We start from the raw sequence: 27,754 nt of genomic DNA, 5'->3' as shown, positions 1-27,754 counted from the left end.
TGAGAGCTCTAACGTGTGGTCTTCCACATTCAATACCTTTCACAGATTCACAGGAGAGAAAGAATGGCTACTTCCAAAAAGACCCACATTCAATTAATTGATGATCTGGCTGCAGCCTGGGTGAATTCTGCAAATGCAGCCAACTTGGACCAGGGGCCAGGGTGAATAGATGTTGCCCAGCTTACTGTTAGGTCCCATTGCTTTTTCAAGACCTCAAACAGACTTGCAGATATTCTCGAGGCATTTTTGTTTTAAGGCTGGAAAAAAAAAAGAGAGGGAACTCATGGTATGGAGAAGGAAATGCTACAGAGCCATAAATTCTGACAGCACCAGCGATGGCTCAGGCTCTTCCCAGGGGGCCAGTATACGGCAGTGCACAGGACAGGGTGTTACTCAGAGTCAACGTCAGAGAATGAAGGAACTTGTGCAAGACCCCCTTGCTAGTTAGCAGAAAAGTCGTGTTGAGAGCAAGCCTCATTTCTCCAGTCTCTGCCCAGTGATGTTTTTCTAACACCCAGCTGTACCAGCCTCATCTCCCCAGTTTGCACAATGCTAATCTGAACTCATTATGATGTTCCATAAATGTAAAATGCTGTTTGTGTGGAGATTTTAATGTGGTGAGGACAATAGAGGAGCTAGTCAATAAGCAGTTTGCAAGATTTCCTATTCCCTCTCCCCACACCAGGTAAATAGATTTCTATTTTTGACTCCTGAGCCCCTCCAACACCCCCAGTCCAAATGCTTGGTTTTTATGATGCAGGATAAAGGTGACGGTGGAAGGAAAAGACAGCGGAAGTGGGGTGATGGATTTGTATAAGAAATAAGGAAGCTGTTTTTGAGAGATAAAAAAGTGAAAGGCAAAAGGAAAAGAAAATAATCAGAGGAGATATATGGAAACAGAGAAAGAGCCAGAAAGCTTGATTTTAGGAAAGTTATTGAGTGATGCGTTGGAAAATAAAGCCTAAAGAGAGGTTTTGAGATGGTAGCTTGTGGGAAGTGAGAGATAATGGAGGGGCAAAAAGAATAAGAAGAGTTTCTAAGAAGTGTTATCATGGATCTCATTTGATATTCTTCAAAAGCCACAAGGAAGGACTGGGCAGCTGAATTGTTTTTTGTTTGATTGTTTGTTGTTATGTAAAGCATGGCCATGTGACCACCTGGCTTATATTTGGGTTATACTTAGAAAGGATTTTTCACAGACTTCAACCTGGTTCCGTGCTTTTCAGAAAGCCAGAGTCCTTCACCAGACAGTTCAGGAAGATGTCACAATAAAATGGCCAAACTATTGGTTTTGGGAATGGACAGACTACGTCAGCCACTTTTGTCAGCAGGAGTAGAAGAAAAAAAGATGTCTGGCATCTCTGAGAATAAATGGGGCTCAGATGCCATGAGGACAAGGACAGAGGTACCATACACATCCACTTCTAGCACTTCAAGCTGCCTTCTTCTTCTTGAATTATTTGTATACGTTTTGCTTTGGTCAGGAATTTGAGTGCTTACATGGTGATTGTCTCCTGTTTCATTTGTCTTTGTCTTTTTAGCTTACATGGGGACTCAGAGAGGGTAAGAAGCTTGCCCAAGAGCACAGAGAAAGCAACAGTGTTTGGCTGGGCTGACTCCTGCTTTTTTTTTTTTTCAAACTGTTAGGTGAAGGGGACTCAGAAATACCCTAGACTCTTTTTGTCTAGGATTCATGATCACTAGATGAGTTATACTTCCTCCTACTGACCCCGTGCTAAGGCAGGAACATCACTCAGAGTTCTAGAACCTTTTCATAGAATGCGATTTACAATACAGTCCGGCTGTGTACTTACTGTGTGAGTGGAACACCCTTTTCACCCTCTGACAGATGTATGTTGCATTCTTCAGAAACCAGGAATAGTATTCAAGACAATACCTAAAGATTTAAATCAGGGTTGAACGCAATTACTATCCTTTGTGGCTATAAGAAGAGAACCATACTAAAAAAAAAAAAAATCATAATGGCTAATTATTCATAGCAAGGAACTCCCTCTCCATCTTTATAGGCTGTGGGAGGAGAGGTAGAGAATGAGTCTGAGTAGGAAAAAGCTTAGACTTCAGAGTCAGAAAGACTTATTTTTAGTTCTACCGTCATTACTTACTAGAATGTATGACTTTCAGGCTGATTAATTAATTCTCTGGGCCTTGGTTTTTTCGTATGTAAACGAGAGGCAATAATGGAATCTACACTCAAAGGGTATCCTGAGGATGACATGCGATAACATTTGCAAAGTTCCCCAGCGGTGCCGGGCTTATCATAGGTGCTGGATCAATGATATTCATTTGTTTATTTTTGTGTGAGGTGGAGTAAGAGTGCAGGACTGTTATAGTTAACAATGCAGCAAATACTTAGCAAAATAATATCCTGCTCTTGGCTGGTGGCTGCAGGGATTGCTTCAAAAGGCTTCAGTGAAAAGGCCACGCATGTCATTAGGAAGAAGAGTTTTCAGGACGGGCTGTGTCACTGGCTTCACATAAGACTCTTGGGAACCCAATTCCCTTTCAATCCTTCGCCTGAGCTATGAGGAGGTTGGGCTAAATATTCTCTAACTTCTCTTCCATCTGTATCATTCTGTGATTCTCGCATATTCTGGGGAGCAACCAATTGCTCATGTAAAGCTGGCTGTAAAGATTTCCCAGGTTCTGTCACCCTCAATTTACAGGACACTATAAAACTCTGGAAACCGAGGCACAGAGATGTTGCTGCTGGAACTCTGGGAAAAGTCAAAACTCATTTGCAAGACCCAAGTAGATGTTGGGAAGGGCACGGTTTCCTGAATAGGGACATATGCTGGGACAGTGGCCTCCCATTTTTGCTGTAGCCACATGGAACTCTCCGTGGTCCTGAGATGTTCCAGTCTGCCTCTCACTCTCCACCTTTTGCCTGGAGTGGCCTCTCCCATTTTTTGCCTAACAAACTCCTATTCCTCCATAAGCCCTATTAGCTATTTCCTCTGGGGTCCCATGGCTCTTATTCTGCTATACGAGCTTGTATAGCAGAGCTTGTATCTGCTATAGCATCTGTCACACTTCTTTGTAATTTGTCTCTTCACATGGCCAACTGCCCCACTAAACCACGATTTTTTTTTTGACCACAGGGGCTGTCCTATTCAACAAGCACACTGAGTAATGCCAGCCTCCTACTCTGTTATTCTTATCCCATATTCAATGCTTACTATACGATTATAGAACAATTCACTATTAACTTAAAGGGAAAAGAAGGGATAAGCTCAGTTTTACAGATGCTTCATTTCTGTAAATTTAAACTCAAATTTCTTTCTGGAAATGTCTGCCTTCCTCATTATCCTTCCAGCAAATATGCAATATGGATTGTTCAAATTTGATTTTCTTCCAAGGGTGTGAGATTAATAGGTTTTGCCTGTGTGCGTGACTTGATTTTGTCACTTACTATGCCATATTTTAATGTGTGTTTATGACCATTTATTCCCCCCAACTATGAAATCCTCAGTTTCTGGGTTTATTTCTGATTTGTCTCTATATCCTGCTGGCTCGGCTCAGTGTTAAATTGATGCATAGTGGAGACTTGACACTTGTTATTGATACAAAGAGCTCGATAGAGAAAGAAGGAAGGAATAGTGGGCTGATCGAGTAGGAAAGTATTGTTGCAAAATGTCCTCTTCTTTAGGATCAGCCTGTGCTGTGGAGAAATGCCTCCACCTTGCTGGCTAACACCTTCAGGTCTACGAATCTTGCTTATTTCCCTCTCTGGGTGGAAGAAGCATCCACTCTGATTGAGAGATCCAAGACCAGGGCCAGGAAAGAGTGATGGAAAAAGGCTGCCAACCTGAACTTGGGGCTCAGAGCCCGTGGATAATGGGCATTTAAAAAGCTGAAAGATCTCATAAGTAGACTTTGAAAATAACTTTAAAGATCTGAGAGACTGGCCTCCTACTATTGGAGCAGAAATATTCATCTACCTTGTTTGGCTCTGGGCTTACAGCCAAGGATAAATCCCAGAAGAAAGGACAGTGTGTCAGCTTTCCTGGGCAGGAAAACGTCCACACCTAGTCCTTCTTAATGTAAGATGGGGTCTGCCTTCTAATTTTCCTTTTACATCTTTATTATTGAGTCAGCAAATGACTGCTTAGGGATTTATGAAAAAACTGGAATTTAGGTGGACATAACCTCTGATTAGTCTCTTCTGGCAAATCGTGCCAGGCTGAGGGCATTGGGGTTCCAGGACCACTCAAAATCCTCTGTAATTATTCCAGCAGATGTGACACAACACAAGTCAACTTGACAGCACTGACTGTGTCGTGGCCCGCCCTTGGCTCTGGGGACCCAGAAATGAATGAGGTTTCATCCTGGTTCGCAAGGAGGTGACAGTGCAATAGAGGACTCACTGGCGTGTGCATTCCTTGAGGTACCCTGTCATCTGTGTGTGGATTGCTTAATGCCTCATCACTTAGTGGCCTGCAGAGGAGCCAAGCAGAATCAGAAGCCTGTAAATACTGGATGTAAAAAGCAGTGAGCGGCTCAGGTTACCTCACTGCCTCCATCCTGGGGTCTCTCTTCTGGCTCATGCAGAGGCATTGCTGGAAAAAGCGGCACAGCTCCATCAGGCAAGGGTTGAGCTTCTGGATGGCCAGCGTGAGAACAGCAGGGGTCATGGCCCCCTCCTTGAGGAGCGGCTCAGGACACCCTAGAAGATGCAATCCCAGACCATTCACATCAACAAGAATTTAGCAAGCATCTTCCCTTTGTCAGGGACTGTGCTGAGTGAATACTGTCTTGCCCCTGATCTCAGGTAGCTCGACACCAACAGGTGCACATGGCCTTGCTTCACCATGTCTGGTAAAGCTGCTGTGAGACTTCCCAGAGATAGGTAGAGAAAGGAGGGGGTCTGGTTCCTGGAAGAAATCAGAGATGGTCTCACTGAAGTTTTATTAAAAGTAAAAGTTCTAATGAGAAGTTGTATATTTCTCATTAGATGGATGGAACGATGGATGGATGGACAGAGCCATACAGAGATAGATATATAGATATAGATACAGATAAAGATATAGATAAAGATACAGATAAATATAGTCAACTTGTTTTCTAAAACTCAGTCTGACGACTGCCGCCATCTGCACCACTCCTGTGTTTCTTTAGAAACCTGGAGAAAACAGGGCTATAATTTCCTATGGTAGCATAATCACGTCTTTGTGTCTGAAAGGCCCATTCACCATTCACTGGAGGTTGAGAATGGGGCTGAGGCAGATCTTAGGTGATATGAAAAAGGAGACGTGCAGGGTCCAGCAATTTAATAATGCCCCGTTGACATATGACTAGAACACTCAGGTCCAGGAACATTCAGGAAAATAATATTGAAAGGCATCTAGGAGTGGGAGGGACCTGAGGACTCAACCAGCTTTGAAGGACTCACTTTGTGTCAATTTCTCTCTCATGGAAACTGGCTCCACAGGAAAAAAGGAGAGTTTGACAACCAAAAATTGGAAAAATGCAGCGTAAACCACAGAAACTCCAAGTCCTGAGCCTCTGTCAGGAGTCCTGAAAACCCACGTCCAAGCCCAGGAGAAGGATTCCCCTAGAATTCCGTAAGAATGGCGTGTACAGGGATGTCCTTTCCCAGGGAATAGAAGTAAATGGCACTCAGTGGCTGGGGGTGGACTTTTGGAGTCATCCTTTTTTCCTTCCCCTCTTTCTGCTAACATCATGCTCATTGTAAGAACAGCTTCCGTTTACAAAGTGTACAGCACATTCTCAATGGGTGTCCATTCAATAAAAGTTGATTGAATTAAGTTATATGGAGCTCTCCAGTTCCAAATCACTTCCACACACATTATCTTACCTAATACAAAACCCTGCAGAGATAAGACATTTTTAGTGCCCACGATAATTGTTATTATTCTTGCTTTACAGCGGAGGAAACTGAATTCTGGAATTTGAGCGCAGGAGGTTTCCTCACCAGTAAATAGCAGAGCTAGGATTTAATCCCAGCAGTCTGAATCTAAATTTATCAAACAAACCTCTTTTTATTATACTACACAACTTCGTCCAAAACAAACAAAAGCTATAGGAGCGACAGGGCACTGGTACGTACTTGAAACCTGGTGGGGTCCTGGGACGAGGGCTGGCTCTTCTCCAGAGGTAAAGGGCCACACAGCAGGGAGATCACCTGCAAGGACAACAATGGCCTCGCAAAGGTCAAAATGAAATGGACCTGGGGTATACACACAAGCAGAGAATCATGGCATCTTAAAGATAAAGAGTTCTATAAATCCATAGGGAAATTGTAGTCAAGAAAGAGAAAGTGATTTATGCAAGATCATAGGGTGATTTAATAGGACAGCAAGACTTAGTTCTCCTGCCTCTCCTCCTGCTAGAACCAATAAAATACAATAACAAGCTTAGTCTGCCTACAGGCACCCCTGTCCCGTCACGCCCCTGCCCCTAAACAGTATTCTCCACCTGGGGTATTGGGCTCCTCTTTCCAGGGCCACATTCTTACCTGCCTGTGGGTATCTGGGGGCCGGAGCCTTGGTAGGGCTTGGAGTCTGTGTGCCAGGGGTGAGTGGGCCTGGGATGAGAGGAGAGAGAGGTGAGCTTGAGTTCCTTCTAAGGATGCATGAGCAGAAAAGGCCCCCTGCCACCAGTCCTGCCCTGTTCATCCACTGCTGCTTATCAAGCCAGGTAGCTGGGGGTTGCTGAGGATGCAGAAATGAGTAAGAAATAGACTCTACGATGGAGGCAACCCCAGTGTTGAGGAGGAAATGGGCGAGTCCCATCAGTAACTGTGATACAGTGTCTTGGTGCCATTGGAAACCCGCTAACACTGGTATGAAATGGGAGAGGAGTGGACTTGCGTGGGCCATGTCCGAGCACGGTGCTCCCAGGCAAAGAGGACACGAGATGCTCTTCATTCACCTGAGTCTGGTGTGCACGCTTACCCCATCCCCACCCCTATGCACTGCCCAGCACCATCATGATAGAATGTAGGCTCATCTCAACAATTCTTTTGATCCTGTTCATGAAGTCCTGATCTAAGGACCACTTTGTCAAGTGATCCTGCTGTCAAGATGCATGCCTCTGGCAAAACCAGCAAAGCAGCCTTCTTATAGGAAATGAGGGAGAGGAAGAGGAAACAGGCACTTTCACTCGTGTGGTTAAGCGGAAGGAAAGGGGTGAGGCTGGGGGTGCAACAGGAGCACGGGGATGGAGGATGGGGCAGGTGACATCTTCTCTGGGATGGAGAAGCGTAGCCGTAGGTGAGGGGAACAGGCCTTCCAAGCAGAGGAAAGCGCGTAATAAGCAAAGACTCAGAGAAGTGAGTGGAAGGCTGTTTGCTATGGCTGGAGTCTGAAGGAAGATGTGGAGGGGTGGGGTGAGGTCTCAGAGCCTGGGCTGGACCCAGTGCAGTGTTGCAATCCTGCTTGTTCCTTATTAGGCTCCTCTGCTAGGATGGTGGGTGTGGCAGCGTTGAATTCAACTGCCTCAGTAGCAGAGATGGGCAGCATGACACATTTACAAACAGATAACTATGGGCAGGAGGCCCAACTCCAGCGGGCAACCTGGTGGTTTTCTCAGAGCCGGTCAGCATCCTCTTTGGTTTTTTTTGTTTTTTGTTATTTATTTATTTCTTTATTATTTATGTTTGGCTGTGTTGGGTCTTTGTTGCTGTGTGCGGGCTTTTCTCTAGTTGCAGCGAGCAGGGGCTACTCTTGCGGTGCGCGGGCTTCTCATTGCGGTGGCTTCTCTTGTTGCTGGAGCATGGGCTCTAGGTGCGCGGGCTTCAGTAGCTGTGGCACGTGGGCTCAGTAGTTGTGGCTCACAGGCTCTAGGCACGTGGGTTTCAGTAGTTGTGGTGCACGGGCTTTGTTGCTCTGCGGCATGTGGGATCTTCCCCGACCAGGGCTCGAACCCATGTCCCCTGCATTGGCAGGCAGATGCTTAACCACTGCGCCACCAGGGAAGCCCTCGGCATCCTCTTTGGATTCCCCTCCAGGCACTGACTGTAAGCCCCTGAATAGAGAAGGCACGCTGACGCTTGCTGCCTGGGTGTGTTTCTATGTAGTTCTGGAAGATGAGCAGCCTTAACCCTAACCCAAACACAGAGCTGACTTGTCTGTGGTCACTGTTCACAGTTTAACTAAATGACTGCAGAATCACAGAGGATTAGAGCTGCAAGCGGCCGAGGGCAAAAGCAGACACACGCTCTCTTCTGGTTGACATCCGCTTTGCCACTACCCTCCTGAGCCTGTGTCCTGAAGCTGGCTGCTACGCTGTCGCCCTGGGGGCAGTAGGACAGGGCAGTAGGCGTTGCCATTGATTGAGGGATTCCAAGGTGCTCCGTGTGGAGCTGAACACCTTACAGACATCACTTAACTGAATCAGCACAGCCACTCTGAAAAGTAAGCATCACCTTCCCCATTTCGAAGATGAGAAAACCAGGACTCAGAGAAATCAAAAGAACTGCCTAAGGAGACAGCAGTGGTGGAGTCAAGATTTCAACGCTACTGTGTCTGAAATAAGGGCCAGAGCTCAAAGCCTCAGGGCTCTGCTGGCTGCTGTTGCCTGTTGGCCAAACCCAAGTATGTTAGCCTGCATTTTTCCCGATGCCATTATGTCAGGTGTTTCTCCGATTTAAGCTATCAGTTGCGTTCCCAGACCTGTTTGTGCAATTGAGATTTTGCACCTAAAGTTAAGACTTTACATTTGCACCCTTTGAAATTCATTTAGTTCTTCCTCTCTACTTCTTCAGAAATTCAGGTAATTCAGCAAGCTTTTACTGAATGTCTGCTGTGGGAACTGGAGAGTAAAGACACAGGCCTTTAAAGAGAGCATGGTCCAGCGGGGAGAAAGGTCAAGTTCATGGCCCCTAACAGCACAGCAGTGATGAATGTTATGATCCATTGAAAACACAAGCATAGAAGAAGGGCCTCTGGCTGCAGAGATCAGAGGAAGTGATTTTAAAAACACGTAAACCATTTTTGTCTGATTATAGGAGTAGAAAATATGGAAAATTCATGACACTGAAGTGAAGAAAAATCAAGTCTTATCTATTGATACTTCCCAGATATAGTCAAGGTTAACATGTTGTGAATTTCTTTTGAGTCTTATTTTGGTTTATTTTTTATTTTCTGTGTATCTGTATGACACACGCACATGCATACACACATAAATACATAGACAAACACAAAATTGGAATTACACAGTTTTTCAGAGCTCAGGCCTTCCTCATATTATATGATTACATTTTAATGTGCATATCACTATATTTGTATATGTAATTAGTGCAGTAGGAGTGAGAATCCTCTCTTACCTGAGGTTGGGCTGGTCCCTGATGGGCTGCCAGGCGTGGCCACTGTCTTGGCAGGAGTCTCGGAAAAGCTCCGTGTGTTCGTGGCCTCCTCGGCCTCTGCAGGAGATGTCGGTGGGGAGGAAAGTGTTTCCCAGGGAAGCCCTCCAGGTGTTTTCTCACTGGTGGCCTGAGCCCAGGGCACAGGTAGTGTGGAAGCCCATGCCTGCCTGTGGGCTGTCACCCATGGAGTTCCAGCCACCTTCCTGGTAGCTGCACAAGTGACAGTAACAGAGCACTTACATGCTTGACCACTTTGATTCAGATGTAAAATTAACAAGACATTGACATATAATCAAAGGGTACATGCAATGCACATGCATAATATAGATAATCCAGGGACTTCAACCCTACCCTGAATTGGAATAAGGGGACCACACTAAACTTTGTTTTCCTAACTACTAATTTTAAAAAATTCTCCAAATTCCTAGGACGCTGAACAATCAGCTAGGGTGTGTGTCCAGAGGACAGTGGACACTGTCAAATTTAAGAAATACGATTCTAATCATGTGATACAGTGGAAAGGTTTAAGGTAAGGAGACCTGGAGGTATAAGTTCTGCCCCCACCTCCTCCATGCTGTAAACTCTGGGGCAAGTTACTAAACTCTTTTCAGCTTTACCACTGAAATGGCAGTGACGATCATGATGATGCCTGACTGACAATATCACAGGACGGTTATTAAGACAAGTCTTCCCTCGCTGGTCTTTTAAACAATTGCCAGATGTTTTCACTCTTTCATTCCCATGTTAAGAATTAAAATAAATTTTTTTTCAGGTTGTACAAAACTCATCCCCTGGGAGGATTTTAAATCTATAAGTTAAGTTGGGAACAGTTGCCATTTAAAAACTATTCCGATTTCTCATCCAGAACATGGTATAACCCTTTATTTATTTAAATATGCTTTTATTACTTTCTTGAAAGTTTTGTAGTTTTTCTCTTGCAAAACTAGCACTTTCCCTCTCAGAGTGATAGCTAGATATTTTATGACTTTTCTTGCCACTAGCAATCACATCTTTTTTCATATTATACTGGGAAACTTTCTAATTTTGTATAATTGTCTTGATGCGGATATATTACTAAAAAATTTCTAGTTAGTGAATCTGATTCCTTTTCCTCGTTCTTGTTTCCCTGTCTGCTTGACTGTTATCAGTTCTCAACCTCCTCAGGGGACCCCCTCTCTGGGCTTTCCAGGACAATAGCTCTTTGTAGGCTGGATAATAAACTATCAGTTTACTTGTCTATGTCTCTCTCCCAGATCTGAGAGCTCAGGAAGGAAAGGGAACATTGATAGATCTGTGTTTTTTGACAGCTAGCCTGGGGTCTGATATTAAATATACGTATTGATGAGTGAATGAATGAATGAATGTATTCTGATGACTGTGGTCCATTGTTGGAACTCATTGAGACATAATCGTCTTTTAATGAAAGAGTTATCTCAGTTGTCTCTTACTGCAAATAGGATAAGCGTGCCTTTTACATCTTCAGTGACAAAACCACTGATCAGTGTTCACAAAAATGATGGGAAAAGAAGAACTTCTTAGCAGGTCAGCAGCAGCAGCTTTTTACACTGGCATCAAGTCATTAACATATTCTTGGCAACATTATCCAGCAAGCTACAAATTAACCTAACCCTGCCTGCCATAAAATGTTGACTGCATTTCACCATTTAGTGTGAATTTCAGGAGAGATATTGCTACCTACTCTGTTAAAATAAAAATACCTGATGTTACCATATACCACATTTATATTACTATTGTGGGATGCTGGGTGAAGGGTATGAGGGAATTTTGTACTATTTTTGCAGCTTCCTGTGAGTCTTAAACTATTTCAAAATAAAAAATTATAAAATTAAATGTTAGAAAGACATTATGCCAGTGACATTTGTTGCCTTTGCTTATAGGTATCACACCCATACTGGTTCACATCTATCTCTTATTAAAGGCCTGCTGAACAAAGAGGTTGGTGGAGAAGGGATAAAGGAAACATTTCACTTATTTATCTGAGCCTAGAGGGAAGTGCGGGGAGAAACAGGACGGGAGAGGAAGGGGTGAGAAATCTCACCCCAGGCTGGGAGGGTGGGAGATGCGCTGTCCAGGGTGGCGGTAGCTCTGGCCGGGGCTCTGCTGTGACCCTCAGGACGCTTGTTTGTGCTCATGGTCTGCTCTCCCTCTGAAGGAGGGGTTGATTCTGTCCTGGGAGAGCTTCTCAGAGCAGACACTCCCGCGCTCTGGGATCCACGTGGGGGGCTTGTCCTTGGTAGTGTTTGCTGGCTTGCGGGTGTGAGCTGTGAAGTCAGGGCCATCCCCCTGGTAGCTGCACATTCAAGGAGACAGTCAATGGCAGCTTTACTATGCTTGACACTTTGCACACAGAGAACTGTCGAGCCACTGAAAGGTCACTGGACAGCAAATATACAGAATGCAGAGATTCCAACCTTACTCGGAGCAGTACGTTACGTCACCAAGAGGAGGGTTTCTCCTTGAATGACAGATCAAGCTAAAATATCGAGGGGTGAAAATGCCACGGGCAAAAGCAATGTGCACAGAATGCAAAGCTGCCAGGCCAAAAAGCATCAGACACTTGAGGTGTTTCCTGAACAGAACCTGGATCCTGTCAGGGTCCTTGCCCACTTCGCAACCCTCAACCCCTCCACAGCTCTGGCACTGGTCCCAGGAAGAGGGATTAGGTTTGCTCATGTGCCCTGTGGGTATGACTAGGGGCCAGAGGTGAAATTTGGGGGAACTAGGGGCTGCCTGTAAGAAACCCACTTGAAAGATGGGTCCCCACAGAGACAGAAGGAAGGCTTAATTCAGAAGGAGATCTACACAGTGCTCTTGGATGTTCCATGAGGAAAAGGAGGAAGAGGTCCAAGTGTTCATTAAGCCTACCTCGGGAAGGCTTAGGGGATGAGGCTGCATGTTAGGATAGGACAGGCTCTCACTAGCCCATAAAGTCCCCTCCTCTGGGTGGACAAAGCCTGGCCTGCAGACAGGTGGGATTTCGGCCCCTACTTGCCCCTTTGGCAGGTAACTGTGTGTCAGGCACAACCAGTGCAATTGTAGAAGGTGGCCCTGCAGCCTCATTTCCTCTCTCCTGCCTTACCTCTGAGCTCAATATCACCCCACATGCACTAGAAGCCTGGTCCTTGCTTTCAGATTAATGGACATGAGACTGAGTGCCTGCCAATCAAACTATCACTCAGCCAGGTGACTGGCTATCAAGCACATCACCTTTGTGTCAACTTGTTCATATGTTCTCTCTTCTCAAGCAGTTGTTGCTGGGAAAACTTTACAGGAGCACAAAAGGGGAGACATAATTGAGACTGGGGGTCAGAAAGTCAGGAAAGGACTCTCTGAAGAAGTGAGATTGACTCAACCTTCAGATCTGTCCTCAGAATTGGGTAGGTGAGGGGAACCCACCAAATGCCCATTTCATCTCCTTATCAAGAAGCCTTATTCCATACAGTTGAAGTTCCTTCCTCAGCATAACTAAGAGATGCCCTACAATAAATACCAACCAAGGCAGCCCTCTGGAGTGGAATTGGAGGTTGACTGTAAACTTCATTTCACTCCAATAAACACGGATAAAGAACCTACTATGTGCAAAGTACAGTGTGAGGCACTGAGGGGAAAGCAGACTATGGAGATGAAGGAGACGGTCTCTGCCTTCAAGTATGATTCAGTGAGGAGACACACAGATAAAGTCATCTGTGATACAACCTGGAGTAACAGTCCAAATAACTTATAAGTGTGTGTTGTAGAATCATAGAAGACAGAAGACTAATTTTGACTGGGGGAGTTTTTGGAAAGAGGAGGCAGCAGCTGAGCTGGCCATTGACAGACAAATTGGATTCTGAAATATGGAAAAGTAGGGAAGTTCCATTCTGGTATAATAGCATGAGCAAGGTTGCAGGGGTATGGAGATGTATGCCGTCTGCAAGAAAGGCAGGAATTTCAGTGGAGTTTTAGCAGAAGATTTATGTAAAAGAGAGTAGGTAGGGTGGGCTTGATGACAGACAAATGTATACTCGATGTTAAGGACTTCAGGCCCCCTGCTGCTGACTTAGGAGTTCTGAGCAATGAAGAGACATAACCTAATTATTTTATCACTCTTATGACAGTGGATGGGTATTTCAGAGAAATAAGAGACTAGGTCAAAGGAGATTGGTTCAGAGGCTATTATAGTAAAGTTAGATGACAAGGACTTGAACTAAGATAATCATAGCAACAGATGATGATCTTGGAAGACCAGCCAGATTCCAGAAACTTTATTCAGCTAGAAATGACACATAAGTATAGGGGAGAAAGATGGCTTTAAGGCGGTTCCAAAAAATGCCACCTGATACCAGAGAAAAGGCAGGAAGATGGGTAGATGTGTGTGGAGGGGTAGAGGATGGTTGGGTACGGTCTGAGTATTATGGAATGGCAATGTCTACAACAGGGTCACAAATTCAAATACCTACAAAAACCAGGTAGTTTATATGAGAAAAAAGTGCAAGGCAACAGGGAGAAGTGAGGGCTATGGAAAAGAGGAGAAAGGTGTGTCTCCTAATGCGGAGGATGGCAACACAACCCCCGTTGCCATGGGGAAGGGGGAGGGTCCAGGGCTGCCAGATCTTTTGAAAAAAAAAAAAAAACTATAAATTCAAAAAATTTTAATGACGAAATCCTCTGATTTTAACACAGTACAGCTAAATAAAATACCTGAGGGCAGCATTCAGCCTTCAGCTTGCTAGCTGGGACCCTGGTCTGGAGATTCTATAGTAGGAGTTTGGGAGGGTTACACTCACCCAGAACACCAGACATGCTGCTGGTAAATGTGTAATTGATAACAGGAGATTTTTCCGCCATCTCCCAGAAGTCAGAAAGATTCCTTCCTGCAAGAACCACAGCAACAAGGTCAAATCTTGGGCTCACCTGCTGGAGGGCTGTGTTTAATTCTCAGCTCAGAGAGCTTGTCAAAGAATGGCTGGTGGTTCACCTGACTTTCCTGACATCACACAGATGAAGATGCAGTCAGATTCATTCGCTTGACTCACTGTAAGACAGACCAGGATACAACAGGACTTAGCAATGGGTCTGAAGCTGTTAAGTCTTTGGTTGAAATGAAAATTAAGCTGGAAATCTCTAGCTCTGGATGCTATAGGAAAATAAGGCTAACTCCTTATTTAGGAGCCCTGATTTTCAGTCAGCCACAAGTTTCTGGTTTTAATTTTTTTGATGGAGGAAAGATGCAGTATAATGTAATGGCTAAGGGCAGAGCCTCTGGGGTCAGCGTCCAGGATTACAACATTAGCTCTAGCACTGATTAGTTAAGTGAGCATAAATGAACTGCTTGACCTCTCTAAGACTCAGTTCACCTGTCTTTAAAATGGTGAAAATTCAAATCCCACAGTATCTTATTTGCACTTTCCAAATCTCCAAATCTCCGTTAAGATGGAAGGTTTTTGTGTGAGTTTGGTACCGACTCATTCAGTGGCAAAACCTAAATTGACAGATGCGAGGCTATTGTAGTTTATCTATCCTTCTTAGTGTAAAGGGTCAACCATTTTGCTAAATGAATATGAGTGTGTTTGATTTACAGCAGGCTGTCCTGGATGCTGCTGGAGGTGTTCTGTCAGGTATAGTGTAGACACCCTACTACACCATCAAAAATCCGAAAACTTCTGAGTTCCTAAGCATACTTGTCCCTGAAGATGCTGCCTGAAGGACTGTGGATGTGTGGTTGGAAATCTCTGGTAGGATGGCTATGATGATCCAATGAGACGATGTACGTGAAACTCTAAGTATGGTGCTTGGCAGGTAGAAGAGCTCAGTAAATAGGCATAATAGTAATAATGGCTCTTGTTAATGTGGTCCTATTATTATATGTATTAATAGTGACCAAGAGCATGGACTTCAGAGCCAGATCACCTGGGTTAGAATTCTATCTCTGCAGAATGATCTTGGGGTAGTTCCTTAAACTCTCAGTGCCACAGTTTCCTCACCTGTAAAGTGGAGATAAATATAGTAGCTACCCCATATGGTTGTGGTGAGGATCCGATGAGGCAAGCCCTTAGAAGAGTCCCTGGCACCTGAATATATCTATTATTTCTCTTTCTTCCTCCCCCACTGCTCCTAAAACAGTAGTTGCTCCACAGTATAGGACACCACATTTCTGATGAGACCAAGAGTTGGGCTATTGACTGGATCTGTGCTTTTCAAAGTAGGTCCCCAGGGGAATGTGAATTGCCTGGGGTTATATGAAGCCACCTTATAACTGAAGCGTATCTTTCTCAATTGTATGTCAGACATGAGTTTAGGCTCCATAGAGATCTAAATCTGAATTCTGAACCAACCTTGAGCAAAATATTCAACCTCTCTGAATCTCAGTTTTATCATCTTTAAAATGGGAGTATAGCTGTCCAATAGAAGCTGTTTTTTTGAGTCTGCCTAACTCCCCCCAGTGTTGAGCCTTGGATTCTTCCTCCAACTTTTTGGACCCCAGGAATAGCTTTGATAGGAAGATGGAAACTTCAAATACTGTACTGGTGGTTGAAACTGTACCACACTGATTGTCTAAATAAAACTTACATTAAAGTTCCTGGCAGCCCAGCCTATGGTAGGGATCGGGGTGGGAAGTTGACTAGGTTTTATTCCGTGATGAATGCCAAGTCTCAAATTTGCCAAGCATTTTCAAGAAGAGCACACCTGAGAGGATGGAGGTTGACTTAAAAATCTCTGTGAGGTAGCTGGTAGAATTTCCAACGATGTCCACCAGTAGGGCTGTGAAATCTGTAAGATAGATTGAGGAGGTTTAAATTTCTGAGACTTGGTTTAAATTTCAGAGACTTGAAGGGAAATGTATATTGTATTTGGATTTTTCAGAGTAGATTTTACAAGTTTGATTTAGTTCTGTGTATTGGGGATTATTAACAATCATAAAAAGAAATACTACTAGTTGTTTTTCAAGTCTTAATTTCAGGCAGGCAGAAAACTTTTGGATCCACCATCATAATCTCCTTTCTCCTCCACTTCCCTCCCCCCACCCCAGATCCTTCTCTGCCAGCACCAAAGAGCTGTGCAAAACCATAGTGTTGAATGATGGTTTTTCTGATTTGTTCCCCCCTCCCCCAATTATTTCATCTAATTGATTTAGAATACCAAATTCATTGGATAGGAAGCAGCCCTGCAGACATGGGATGTAAATTTACATAACTTCAGATTTTCAAAATGACATCAAATTTAGTGGTGGATTATAAACTATGAACTATCAAAGGAGACAAGGGCTTTACACAAAATAGAACAAGGAAGCTCTTCTCCTGCCCTCCATGTTCCGAAGTCTGATGGGAGGAGATTGAGATAATTTTACAACATTTCAAGCTCTAAAATCTTTGAGGACTTTCTCTCTCAGCACGTTCTGTACAGGTCTTGCCTTGGTGGGTGCCATGGACCAATGAAAGGTCCTAACGCACTTCCTACCCAGAAGCTGCTGCCTCTTCTGCTGTTCAGTGATGGTTTTCCAGGACCCAGCAAGTTCTTGGCTTCCAAAACAAGGAGTCCTTATTCTAGGAGCCCCAAACTGTCAATTTCTAAAGAAGCTTCTGAGGTCCCACGGAGAGTTTCCCGTCATGCCTTGTCTAAATGCATCTTTTACTCAGTAACGGGGTTATGAGCTGGGGTCAGGGGCAAGCTGACTTGAAAATATAGAACCCAGACCATTGAAAATATAGAACCCAGAGAGGCATGAAAACGTGATGTGACAACCAGTGGAATGTATAGCATGCAAGGCCAACAGGAGGTGGGCGCTACCCTATGTGAGCCGGGGCCATGGTGACATGCCATCTTACCACACTTGCACAGGTGCGTGGTTAGTCTCCTAGAGGAAGATGTGGTGGGCCACCTGTACAGGTGTGGACATGTGGCCATGCAGAAGGTAGGCATCCTTCTTTATGTCTCTTTAGACCAATCTGTTTATAGTCACATTGTAGAAACTAAAGAAGTATTTCATTACTTATGCCATCTATTTTCTTTCTAATTCTCAAAAGTCTCCTTTGTTTATTAATTCATTCATCTAATAAACATTCATGGAGTGTTGGAGTACGCCAGACATCTTTTAGGCACTGGAGGACTAAGACACCATCTCTGCCTACCTGAAGCTGAGATTAGTGAGAGAGAGAGAGATTCATAGATAGACCAAGAAACTGCAATCCACTATTTATATTACATGGAAGCTATGAGCATGGCTTTGCAGCCCAGATACCAAGCATGGAGTCCAGATTCTGCCCAAGCTTCAGAGAAATGATGGAACTTTCCCTAGGTCCCAGAGCACGTGGCAGGGCTTGAATTTGAGCTGAGGTCTGCCTTGTGCTAAAGCTCCTATTCTTCCCAAAATTTCTACCACTGCTCATACAAATCTCATACTCAATACATTTGTCAACTCTCCTTTTAGAACTGCTTTCACAATCGAGTCCTAGGCTTGGAAGAAAATCAGTTATCACTGCCTCAAAGATATTCTTTGTTTTGATGAAAATATGAACTATCTAATTTACTAGCAACACACAGATGAATGATTTCTGACTACTTTCATATATAAATAGAAAATAGGGGAAAAACCCTTTTTGTCTGTCTTAATTGGTAATGATTTAAGAATGTCTCTTGGTACTCAGTGTTGGCAATGGTGTAGAAAAACACACACTTTCAAACATTACTGGTAAGAGTGTAAACTTATGCAAGACTTCTAGAGGAAAGTTTAGCAATTTGAAGCATCACAAAATCCTCTTCCTGTCAGACAACAGTTCTATTTTGAGGACTTTATCCTACAGTGATAATTGGGCAAATGCTGCAAGTGATTGTACACAGGTACTCATCACAGCATTGCTGATAATTGTAAAAAAAAAAGTTTCCATCAGGAGGAGATAAATTATATTATGGTACATCTTTCAATGAATACTATGAATTCATATGAAGGATGAAGCATATTTATATCATTGAATGGAATGTTTTTTAAGACATGCTGATTAGTTGAAAATGGAATACCAAATTTCATAGAAAACATGGTAGATACTGACAGCTGTCTCCCAATATCCATCCTCTCATTTTCCTTTAGTAAGAAAACATGAAATTTCAGTTGGGCACATGGTAGTTTAACGTAATTTAAAATTACATTTTCAAGCCTGCTTTGCAGGTGGGTGTGGCCATGTGACTCAGTTCTAGACAATAGAACGTGAAAAGAAGCAATGTGAAAGGTTTCCACAATATATTCACAATATATCAACATCACAATATATTTTATCATCACAATATATTATTTTTTAAATCAAGAAAATTTATGGGCTTCCCTGGTGGCGCAGTGGTTGAGAATCTGCCTGCCAATGCAGGGGACGTGGGTTTGAGCCCTGGTCTGGGAGGATCCCACATGCCGCGGAGCAACTAAGCCCGTGAGCCACAATTACTGAGCCTACGCGTCTGGAGCCTGTGCTCCGCAACAAGAGAGGCCGTGACAGTGAGAAGCCCGCGCACTGCAATGAAGAGTGGCCCCCACTTGCCGCAACTAGAGAAAGCCCTCGCACAGAAACGAAGACCCAACACAGCCAAAACTAACTAACTAACTAACTAACTAACTAAATAAATAAATAAAAATTAAAAACAAAAAAAGAAAATTTAAGCTATTTTCATTAAGGAAAAACACACTCAGAGGAAGGCTATATATCAGAGTTGAGAATATTCAGAAAACAATCCACGTCTGAAGATTATCCACAAACACATCTTCCCCAAAGGTTTTGAACCATGGCAAGATGTTGGCCGAAGTGTACAGCCTCTCATGGTAGCAATTTGAGGGGAATCAGCATTAGGCACGTTGGGACATGTTAAACCTTGGGAAAATCTCTGTGGTTTACCAGGGGAGCAAGATGCTATTTTATCAGTGGTAACGATCCATGGATCAATTCTTTTCAAATAAGCATTGCATGTGTATGAAAATACACTTCAGCTCACCAAACAGAATTACAAAATTCCCCAGCAGATGTGACTCCAATTTTTAAATTTTATTTTTATCTTTCACACAATCAGGGCAGGGACTCAACACCAGACAAAACTTGGCCTCTAGCCGAGGCTAATGAGGTGGTGAGAAAGATGTGATTATGAAGAACATTTTCCCTCCCAAATGTAATTTGTTGATGAGATTCAGAGGGTGAGTTAAATAAGAAGATGGTACTTATTGCAGTCTGGCATCCAGTATTTATTAAACAATAATCATTATCCTCTTTAAAAGGTGCACAATATTTGGTCCATAAATTCCACCTTGGGGAATCTATCCTCAGAAAGTAATCTAAAACAGGGAAACGTTTTAGACACGAAGATGGCTAATACAGGATTTTTTTATATTAAGAAAAACCTAGAATCCACCCAAAAGTTCAACAGCATACTAGCTAAGAAAATGTTCACATTCATAGGTTATGTAATCGTTACACATGTTTGCAAAAAGTTTGTAATATCATGGAAAATATTTTTAATATTAGGTTAAGCGAGGGGGAAAAAAAAGCAGGAGACTTTTTCACCTTGAGTCTTTGCTTCCCTTACAGACTATTCTTTAACAAGCAGCCAAAGGGATCCTTTTAAAATGTAAGTTAGATCAGGTCACTCCTCTGTGTGGACAATCACAATGGCTTCCTTCTTATTCATAGTAAAAGTGGAAATCTTTGTGGCAGACTATAAACTTCTACATGATCTGCAACACCCTTCCTGCCTTGCCCCCACAATTCTGAGCTCATTTCTCATGGCTCTCTGGCTCACTTGCTGGCCTTTCTGGTCCTCACTCTGCCTTTGCCTGGAACACTCTGTCTCCAGGTACCACAAGGCTGTCTCTCAGGTTGCCTGCAGGTAGCCCCTCAACCCTCACCTCACTAGAGAAGACTTCCCTGACCACCCTGCACATAGCAGCCACCTCCACCATCACCCTGTCCCCTGCTTTATTGTTCTCACAGTCATGCCATTAGCCAACATACTGTGTGTTTTCAGTTTATTCGTTACTCCCTCTCCCTTCCAACAGAATCTAAGTCCATGAGAGCAGGGGGTGTGTCCACTTCAGTGTGGGTGATACCCTCACACCTAGAAGAGCATCCGGCTAATAGTATGTGCTCAACAAAGAACTGCTGAATGGATGAATCAGTGGTGAGAGAGTAATTTTCACTTTTATTTTTCAGGATTCTCTAAATATAAGGAACATGTCGTACTTTTAATGTTTAATTATAAAAGTAATACATGAATATACTGTCTTTGAAAAAAACTCAGGTAATACCAGGTCCCCTTAATCATCACCCTTCTATTTCACATGCAGACTCCAATCTTCTTTTCAGAGGTAATCACCTACCCGGTGTTCAAATATGTATATATTTTTTCATCAATGCCATTTTACTCTATTTATTTTTGAACTCCCTTTTTCTAATTGAAAATGTCATGGAAATATTTCCATACATAGACCAAACCTGGCCACCCGCATTCATTTATGTACTCTCTATGGCTGTCTTCCAAGATTTGACTGTACAGTAGACTATTCAGCCATTTTCCTAATGATGGATATTTAGGTTGTTCTCAGCTTTTGCTCTCAAACAATGCTACCTTTTGTTCTTGCCCCTTTGCTCAGACGTAACTATTTCTCTAGGGTAGAAAACCAAGAAAGGAACTTTCCAGGACAATGGATGTGCACATATTTAAGCATAATAGATATCATTACATTTTCTGATCTTAGTCTAAGGAGAAAAAAAATAATTCAACCTTATTTAAAAGGGCACAAGCAAAATCAGGGCAGCCTGCAAGCCTCAAAGTGAGTTCTACCCACCTGATAAATCGTTGGTCCGGTTGTTTAAGCAGTAGCAGTACCGTGTGGGGAACTTGGCCGGGTCCACAGTCTTCAGGTTAGAAACTGTGAAGAGAAACGAAGCACCTAGCACCCCTGGCACATAGCCTGGCCTGCCTACCCATCGCTTACCATTCTCGCCGCCAAGAAAAGCTGGAGGAGGGGGATTGGGAGAGGGATGGATTGCGAATTTGGGATTAGCAGATGCAAACTATTATATTTAGAATGGATAAACAACAAGGCCCTACTGTATAGCACAAGGAACTCTATTCAATATCCTGTGATAAACCATAATGGAAAAGAATATGAAAAAGAATGTATATATGTATAACTGAGTCGCTTTGCTGTACAGCAGAAATTAACACAACATTGTAAATCAACTATACTACAATAAAATAAATTAAAAAAAAAAAAAGGAGAGCCAGCACTTACTGTTGTAAATGGCCACAGAAAACTTGTGGAAGGCAAAGGAGCTATAGGAAGTAACACTCAGCAAGGAGAAAAATTTCTTGCTATCTGTCAAAGACATTGAGATAAAGAAATAGTAAATGCCCACTAACAATAATAGCAGTAATAGAAATTAGCAAACTGATCATGGAAATTAATAATACGATGAACAAATAAAACTATAATAATAAACACTGAAAATAATAAACAAAAATCAAAGCAAAGCAAACCAAAAACAAACAAAAAAAAAAGGCAAAAGTACATGTCCCTTGGCTATATTTCCTAATCTGTCCTTAAACTCTTGCAATTGTCTCACAATATAGTTACGAGTAGAGATGCCTACACAGATGCGGTGTTTGGAGCGCAGCTTGCTCTCAAAATGCTGGCAAACCTCCTACTTCATCTGGATGTTTTCAATCTCATCATGAGTTAGGTAGGACACACATCCTCTGCTCTGAACACAGAGGAACTGAGACACACAGAGACTTGATGGGTCTTGCCCAGGTCATGGAGAGTCCAGAGGCGAAGCAAGAACAAGATAAAAATGGGCCTGGATTGTGCTTTTAAAAAAATTGGTTAGGGCTTCCCTGGTGGCGCAGTGGTTGAGAATCTGCCTGCCAATGCAGGGGACACGGGTTCGAGCCCTGGTATGGGAAAATTCCACATGCCGCGGAGCTACTAGGCCCGTGAGCCACAATCACTGACCCTGCGCGTCTGGAGCCTGTGCTCCGCAACAAGAGAGGCCGCGACAGTGAGAGGCCTGCGCACCGCGATGAAGAGTGGCCCCTGCTTGCCGCAACTAGAGAAAGCCCTCGCGCAGAAACGAAGACCCAACACAGCCAATAAATAAATAAAATAAATAAATTAAAAAAAAAATTGGTTACCTTTTAAAGCTCTGATCAGCATTCCGTTCACCAGCTCTGTCAGGTTAAGTGCAGACAGATCAACCGACATTGCGGGCAGCTCTGAAAGAGATTCAAAGGTAACGTCATCAGCAGGCCTTTCCTGGCAAAAGGAAACGTTCCTCATTTCCGACATTCAGGCAGATATGCCTCCTCTTTGGACATGAACTCACACCCTGTGCCGGGCACAAGGATTTGGAAGATAAAAGGCTGTTCCTGTCCTCAGGAGGTGACAGCTAATGGCATATACTGTGACAAGCAAGAGTAGGTAGAAGAAGTTTGGGTGAAACACAAGGAATGCTTATTTTAGGGAATATTTTATCTCTGCATTTGGAGAGAGTAGAGATTGGTGGGAGATGCTTATATATAATATACGATATAAGCCCTAGGAAATTGCAGGAGTTCTCAACCTGCTGTCTAATATAAATAACGACATTGTCTAACAGAGGAGCTCGGATCCTGGCTGGCCCTTGGCATCACTGGAAAGATTTTTTTTCCAGTTCCACAATTCTGATGCTTGGGCTCTGTCCTCAGAGATTCAGATTTAATAGGTCTGGGATGTGTCACAGACATTGCTACCTAAATCCATCCATCCATCCATCCATCCATCCATCCATTCATCCATCCATCCATCCATCCATCCATCCATCCATCCATCCATCCATCAACTGCCCAGGTACTGGTAGTGTGCAGCCAAGTGGAGAGATGCTGCTTCTCCCAGCTATTCCCCGAAGACTTGGAAACAACAGTTGACAAAGGGGACATAAGAGCTTGACGCTGCTCTTCATATTTTTGCAAACACTGTCTTTTTCATCTCTTACTTAATGTTCAGATAATTGTGGCTAAAGCAATCTGAGGATTGGAGGGATGCAGTTGCCCCGCTGCGGGGGTGAGAATGGAGGTCCAAAGAGGTGGGAGAAGTCATCTCAGCGGCCCAGGCCACCCATGGAGCACTGCGGGTGGGGTGGGCGGTACTCACCTGTGGTATCCAGAACAGCGACCCCCTTTTCTCTACTCTCTTCTCCTCGGAGGCCAGACACTGGGAAGAGAAAAGGCTTCAGGAGAGAAGTAGAGCCTTCGACCCCAGCCCCACGTTGCTGGAGGGGCCTTGAGGTCTGTAGTGCAGCTGCCCTCCGGTTTAGTGAAGGTCAGCATCACCGGGGGCACTGTGACCCCTCCCCCTGAGATTCTAGTCTCCTTGAACTGGACATGGTCTAGAAATGCATATTTTAATAAATAGACAAGGTGATTCCCATGCAGGGGGTCTAATCCACCCCATCTCTTTCTTTACTGGATTGGGAAACCGAGGCTCAGAGAGGAGAAGAAACTTGCCTAAATTTGCACAACTGAGTCCTGGTAATGAAGGGCCAGAACCTACTTCCAAAATATCAGGCCACTTGCCCACTCAGCAAATTTCATGCTGCCAAAGAAGACAATGTCAAAGGAAATTTTGAAATACCTAAGGTGTTCATTCATTCTTTATTCATTCGATAAATGCTCACCTAGGGCTAAGCAGTATGGTAGGTGTTTGGTATAAAGAGGTCAACAGGAAGGGACTGAATCTCCACGGCCGCAGAGCCTACCGTCTGTGGCTCAGAGGGAGGAGGGAGATTCACGTGTAAACCCACGGGAAGAGTGTCAAACAGGGACCAGCAGGATGCTGGGAGCACCTCTATCAGAGAACACAACCTGGTCTAGGGGGATGGAGGAGACCTCACTGCGGAAGTGACGGAAAGCCAAGACCTGAAAAGTCAGCTCTTTTGGATTAGATGCCATTTACTCATACTGCATCCGTTACTATTATTGTTGCAGTGATTATTTTTTCATGTCACATTCCAATGGAGAAGGTGATTTATGTCCATTTTAAAGATGGAAAAACCAAGGCACAGAGAGGCTGAAAAATGTGTTATAGTGTCACAGAGTAAGTCAGGATTTAGGACCGGTCTAGTTACCGTTGCACCAAGGAAAGCCTCATCTTTTTCCTTCTTAACTTCTTTATATCCAGACACTGAAATAAAAGTTTTCATGAATAAAATAGTACCGTGGAAGCAGAGCCTCAGCAATTTATAATATCCTTATAACTCATCTTATCCAATACTACCTTTGAAGGATGAGAAACTGAGACTCAGAATGTTACGTGATGTATCTAAATCCCACATCTGGCCAGTCTCCCTGTGTCCACCTCCTCCCAGACCCTGGCAACCACCTTTCTTCTCTCTGCTTCTATGAGTTTGATGATTTTAGATTCCTCATAGAAGCAGCATCATGTGGTATTTGTCCTTCTGTGACCGTTTATCTCACTTAGCAGAAGGTTTATCCACATTGTGGCAAATGGCAGGATTCCCTTCTTTTTTAAGGCTGCATAATATTCCACTGTATGTATATACTACATTTTCTTTATCCATTCACCCGTGGATGAACATTTAGGTTGTTCCCTCTGCTTTTTATGTACCCTGTTGGAACTTAGGTTCAGTCAACCGTTGTCAGCCAATTTGGCCTTTCACAGACGATCGGGCTTTTTGGTTAAATATCAGAGCTTTGGGGCTAGAGGTAGGGCGAGTCTGTGGATGCCCTTCTTTACAACACAACACGGCTACTGGAGGTGGCGGTCATGTTCTCGATACAATTAAAGGAAGTCTGAGACAGATGTTTATTACCAAGCAAGGCTGAAGCTGTCAAACAACCCCCGCCCTCTGGCTTGGGAGAGTCCGTCCGGCTCTCCCCTCTCAGGCACCCTGAGGGGCCCTTGACGCCCACAATCTACTCTGAAGCAGCTGCAGTGAGATCTGTAGGAGATACCAGCCGACCTTGCCTGTTACCTGCCCAGGAAGCAGAGCCCTCTGTCAGGGTGAGGGGCCGGAATCATCTGGCCTCTGGATTGCCAGGCTCCAGGGATGCTCTAAGCTGCTGGGTTTGTGGGATTCTTACACCTGTCAAATCCGAATGATGGGCCCTGGGCTGCAGTCTTCCTAACCAAGAACTTTGCTTAACACTGCTCATTTCATTAAGGAAAAATTATTTCCACCACTTCTTTTTATAATTACAAACCCATGGGTGGATTTTGGTAACAATATTTGAAGTGTGAACTAAATACCCCAGAAGCAGGGATTTCTGAATAGGATGCTATAGACATTTTTCAAATAAATTGCTGGGCAGATAACATAAAGCTATTGTTCTCTTTTTGGATAAAATGACCACCATAGTAGTATCTTTAACGTAGATGGTATTAGCACTCTTCATACTTAGTCATGCTTAGTATTTTATCGCTTTTCATGGTTTATGATTACCTGTGAAACAGGAATTGTTCCCACTTAAAGAGAAAATTAAAGACCCAAACAGGGGAAATATTTACTGAAAATTACCCTGCTTATAGAGAAGAAATTGGTACAACTGGTGTCTTCTGGAGAAGAGAAGTGGCTGACTGGTGGAGCATTTAACTTTTACACCTTTGTACCTTCTGCATTTTGAACTATATGAATGCACTAACTAATTAAAAGTAAATAAAAAATTTAGCATAAAGAGTGATTCCTGCTACCACTCCCAGCCCCAAATTCAAAAGTATTAAAAAAATTATCCTGCTTGTTTGCCAAAACATTAGGAACAGAAACCCAGCGCCTGACTCCTCTGTGTCTTTTACCTTGTCATGCATTCATTGTCTTGCTTTACAATCAAATTCATACCATCAGAAAAAAAAAGTCAAAGAAAGGTGGGATTATTACAAAAGTGATGATGTCAAATAACAATATCTCCCTTTATGAAATCTTCTATTGCTAATAGAAGGTCACAGTTTTTGTGGATTTAATAAGGTCATGAGAATCCGGGTGTACCATGAACCATAAAGCAATGAGCAGCTCATGGGAACTATTACCATGACTGTTAGAGCTGGAGATACAGGTACAATCTCCATCTTACAGACAGAGAAAGTGAGGCTCAGAGAAGCCAAGGAATTTACCCAAGACAGAGTAAACTAAGAAGGACCACCTGCCCATTTACATGCTGTAAGTAGGAAGGTCATGAAATTTTCCTTCTTGGCTTCCCCTTTAAAGGCAGACTCTAAAGGAAGAAAAGGTTTCATCAGAGAAATTATAACCTAGACATAACATCAGAGAAAATTTAATCCAAACTAATCCTTTTAAAGATGAGAAAATTATGATGTGGACTTGCTTAAAATCCCACATGTAGTTTGCTCATTCATTCAATCATTTAGTCACTAAATATTTATTGACTAACTATAATAATACTAATAGTTGATCACATTACTAAGCCTCTAGACTTTAATAGGCATTGTGTGTGTTAGATGCTGGTATAATATGAGCAGATAGATACAGATTCCATCTTTATGGAGCTTATAGTCTAGTTGGGAAGGCAAACATGAAGGAAATTAAGACCCATGGATATTATTACAAACAATGTTAGGTACTTTGAAAACGTTTTGAGTGTATGGAACAGGGAGCCTGATCTAATCTCAGGGATCTGAAAGCCGTCCCTGGGAGGTGACTTTCAGCTGAGATCTGAAAGACGAATAGTGTGTGAGCAGGACATAACTGGCTGAGGGGGTATTCTGTGTACAGGTAACAGCCTGATCCCGGGGTCTGAGCTGGGCATGAGTATTATTTTATGAACTGAAAGAAGGCCAATGTGATGGAGCGTAAGGAATGAAGGATATGAGGGATTGTAGACGATGGGGAGGTGGGCTGGGCCATGTAGAGCACGTAAAGGACTTAGGAGACTATCCAAAGAAAAGTAGAAAGTCATTGAATACTTTTGGGGAGGAGGAGGGAGAAATGAGGGAGGACTGGGAGGGTGGTTTAATGAAATGTATGAAAAAAAGGCTCAGGCTGGTGAGTGGAGAATGGATCATTGAGAGATAAGAGGAGAAGCAAGGAGTTACTTTGGGAAGCTCTCCTGGTGGTCCACCAAAGAGAAGATGATGCTTTGGATAAGGATGGTAACAGTGGAGGTGAAGATAATTCTGTTGCATAAATGGGACTCAACTGCAACAGAATAAATGGGGAATTTATTATTGCCATTTTTATCAAACTCATTTGGATTCTGGGCTGAAATGCTGGCTGCTACAATTCTCTAAAGCACAATGAATACCCAAACGTAGTATACAGAACAGACACTTCAACTTCGACCAGACCCACCTGTGTTGTAAAGGGACAGGACACATGCGAGGCCCATGCACAGCCTTACCAGTGGACCATGTAGCAGGAAGCCTGGCAT

The 27,754-nt window shown here is 43.4% G+C and overlaps 1 protein-coding gene across 1 annotated transcript; it reads right to left on the bottom strand.

Annotated features, from left to right (window-relative positions):
- Nucleotides 1–213: 213 nt before the first annotated feature.
- Nucleotides 214–27,754, bottom strand: HHLA1 (HHLA1 neighbor of OC90). The gene is made up of 16 exons (XM_007188896.2): nt 27,676–27,754; nt 26,522–26,581; nt 23,508–23,567; nt 22,511–22,591; nt 21,612–21,695; nt 21,162–21,245; nt 16,034–16,117; nt 14,325–14,381; nt 14,128–14,220; nt 11,406–11,657; nt 9,308–9,556; nt 6,497–6,565; nt 6,089–6,163; nt 4,528–4,684; nt 1,815–1,897; nt 214–257 (listed from the first exon to the last, which is right to left on the bottom strand). The coding sequence occupies exons 1-16, from the start codon at nt 27,752–27,754 to the stop codon at nt 214–216; spliced, it is 1,611 nt and encodes a 536-aa protein (XP_007188958.2).

Source organism: Balaenoptera acutorostrata, chromosome 17 (assembly GCF_949987535.1).
Source record: "Balaenoptera acutorostrata chromosome 17, mBalAcu1.1, whole genome shotgun sequence".
Classification (NCBI taxonomy): domain Eukaryota; kingdom Metazoa; phylum Chordata; class Mammalia; order Artiodactyla; family Balaenopteridae; genus Balaenoptera; species Balaenoptera acutorostrata.
Note: the sequence above shows the minus strand (reverse complement) of the source record. Positions and strands in the feature narration are given on the sequence as shown.

Coding starts and splice junctions, on each gene's coding strand:
- HHLA1 (XM_007188896.2), bottom strand. CDS start 27,754: ATGCCAGGCTTCCTGCTACATGGTCCACTGGTAAGGCTGTGCATGGGC. Junction 14,221..14,324: donor TGTGATGTCAGGAAAGTCAG/GTGAACCACCAG, acceptor TGGTTCTTGCAG/GAAGGAATCTTTCTGACTTC. Junction 1,898..4,527: donor CCCAGGATGGAGGCAGTGAG/GTAACCTGAGCC, acceptor TTAAATCTTTAG/GTATTGTCTTGAATACTATT.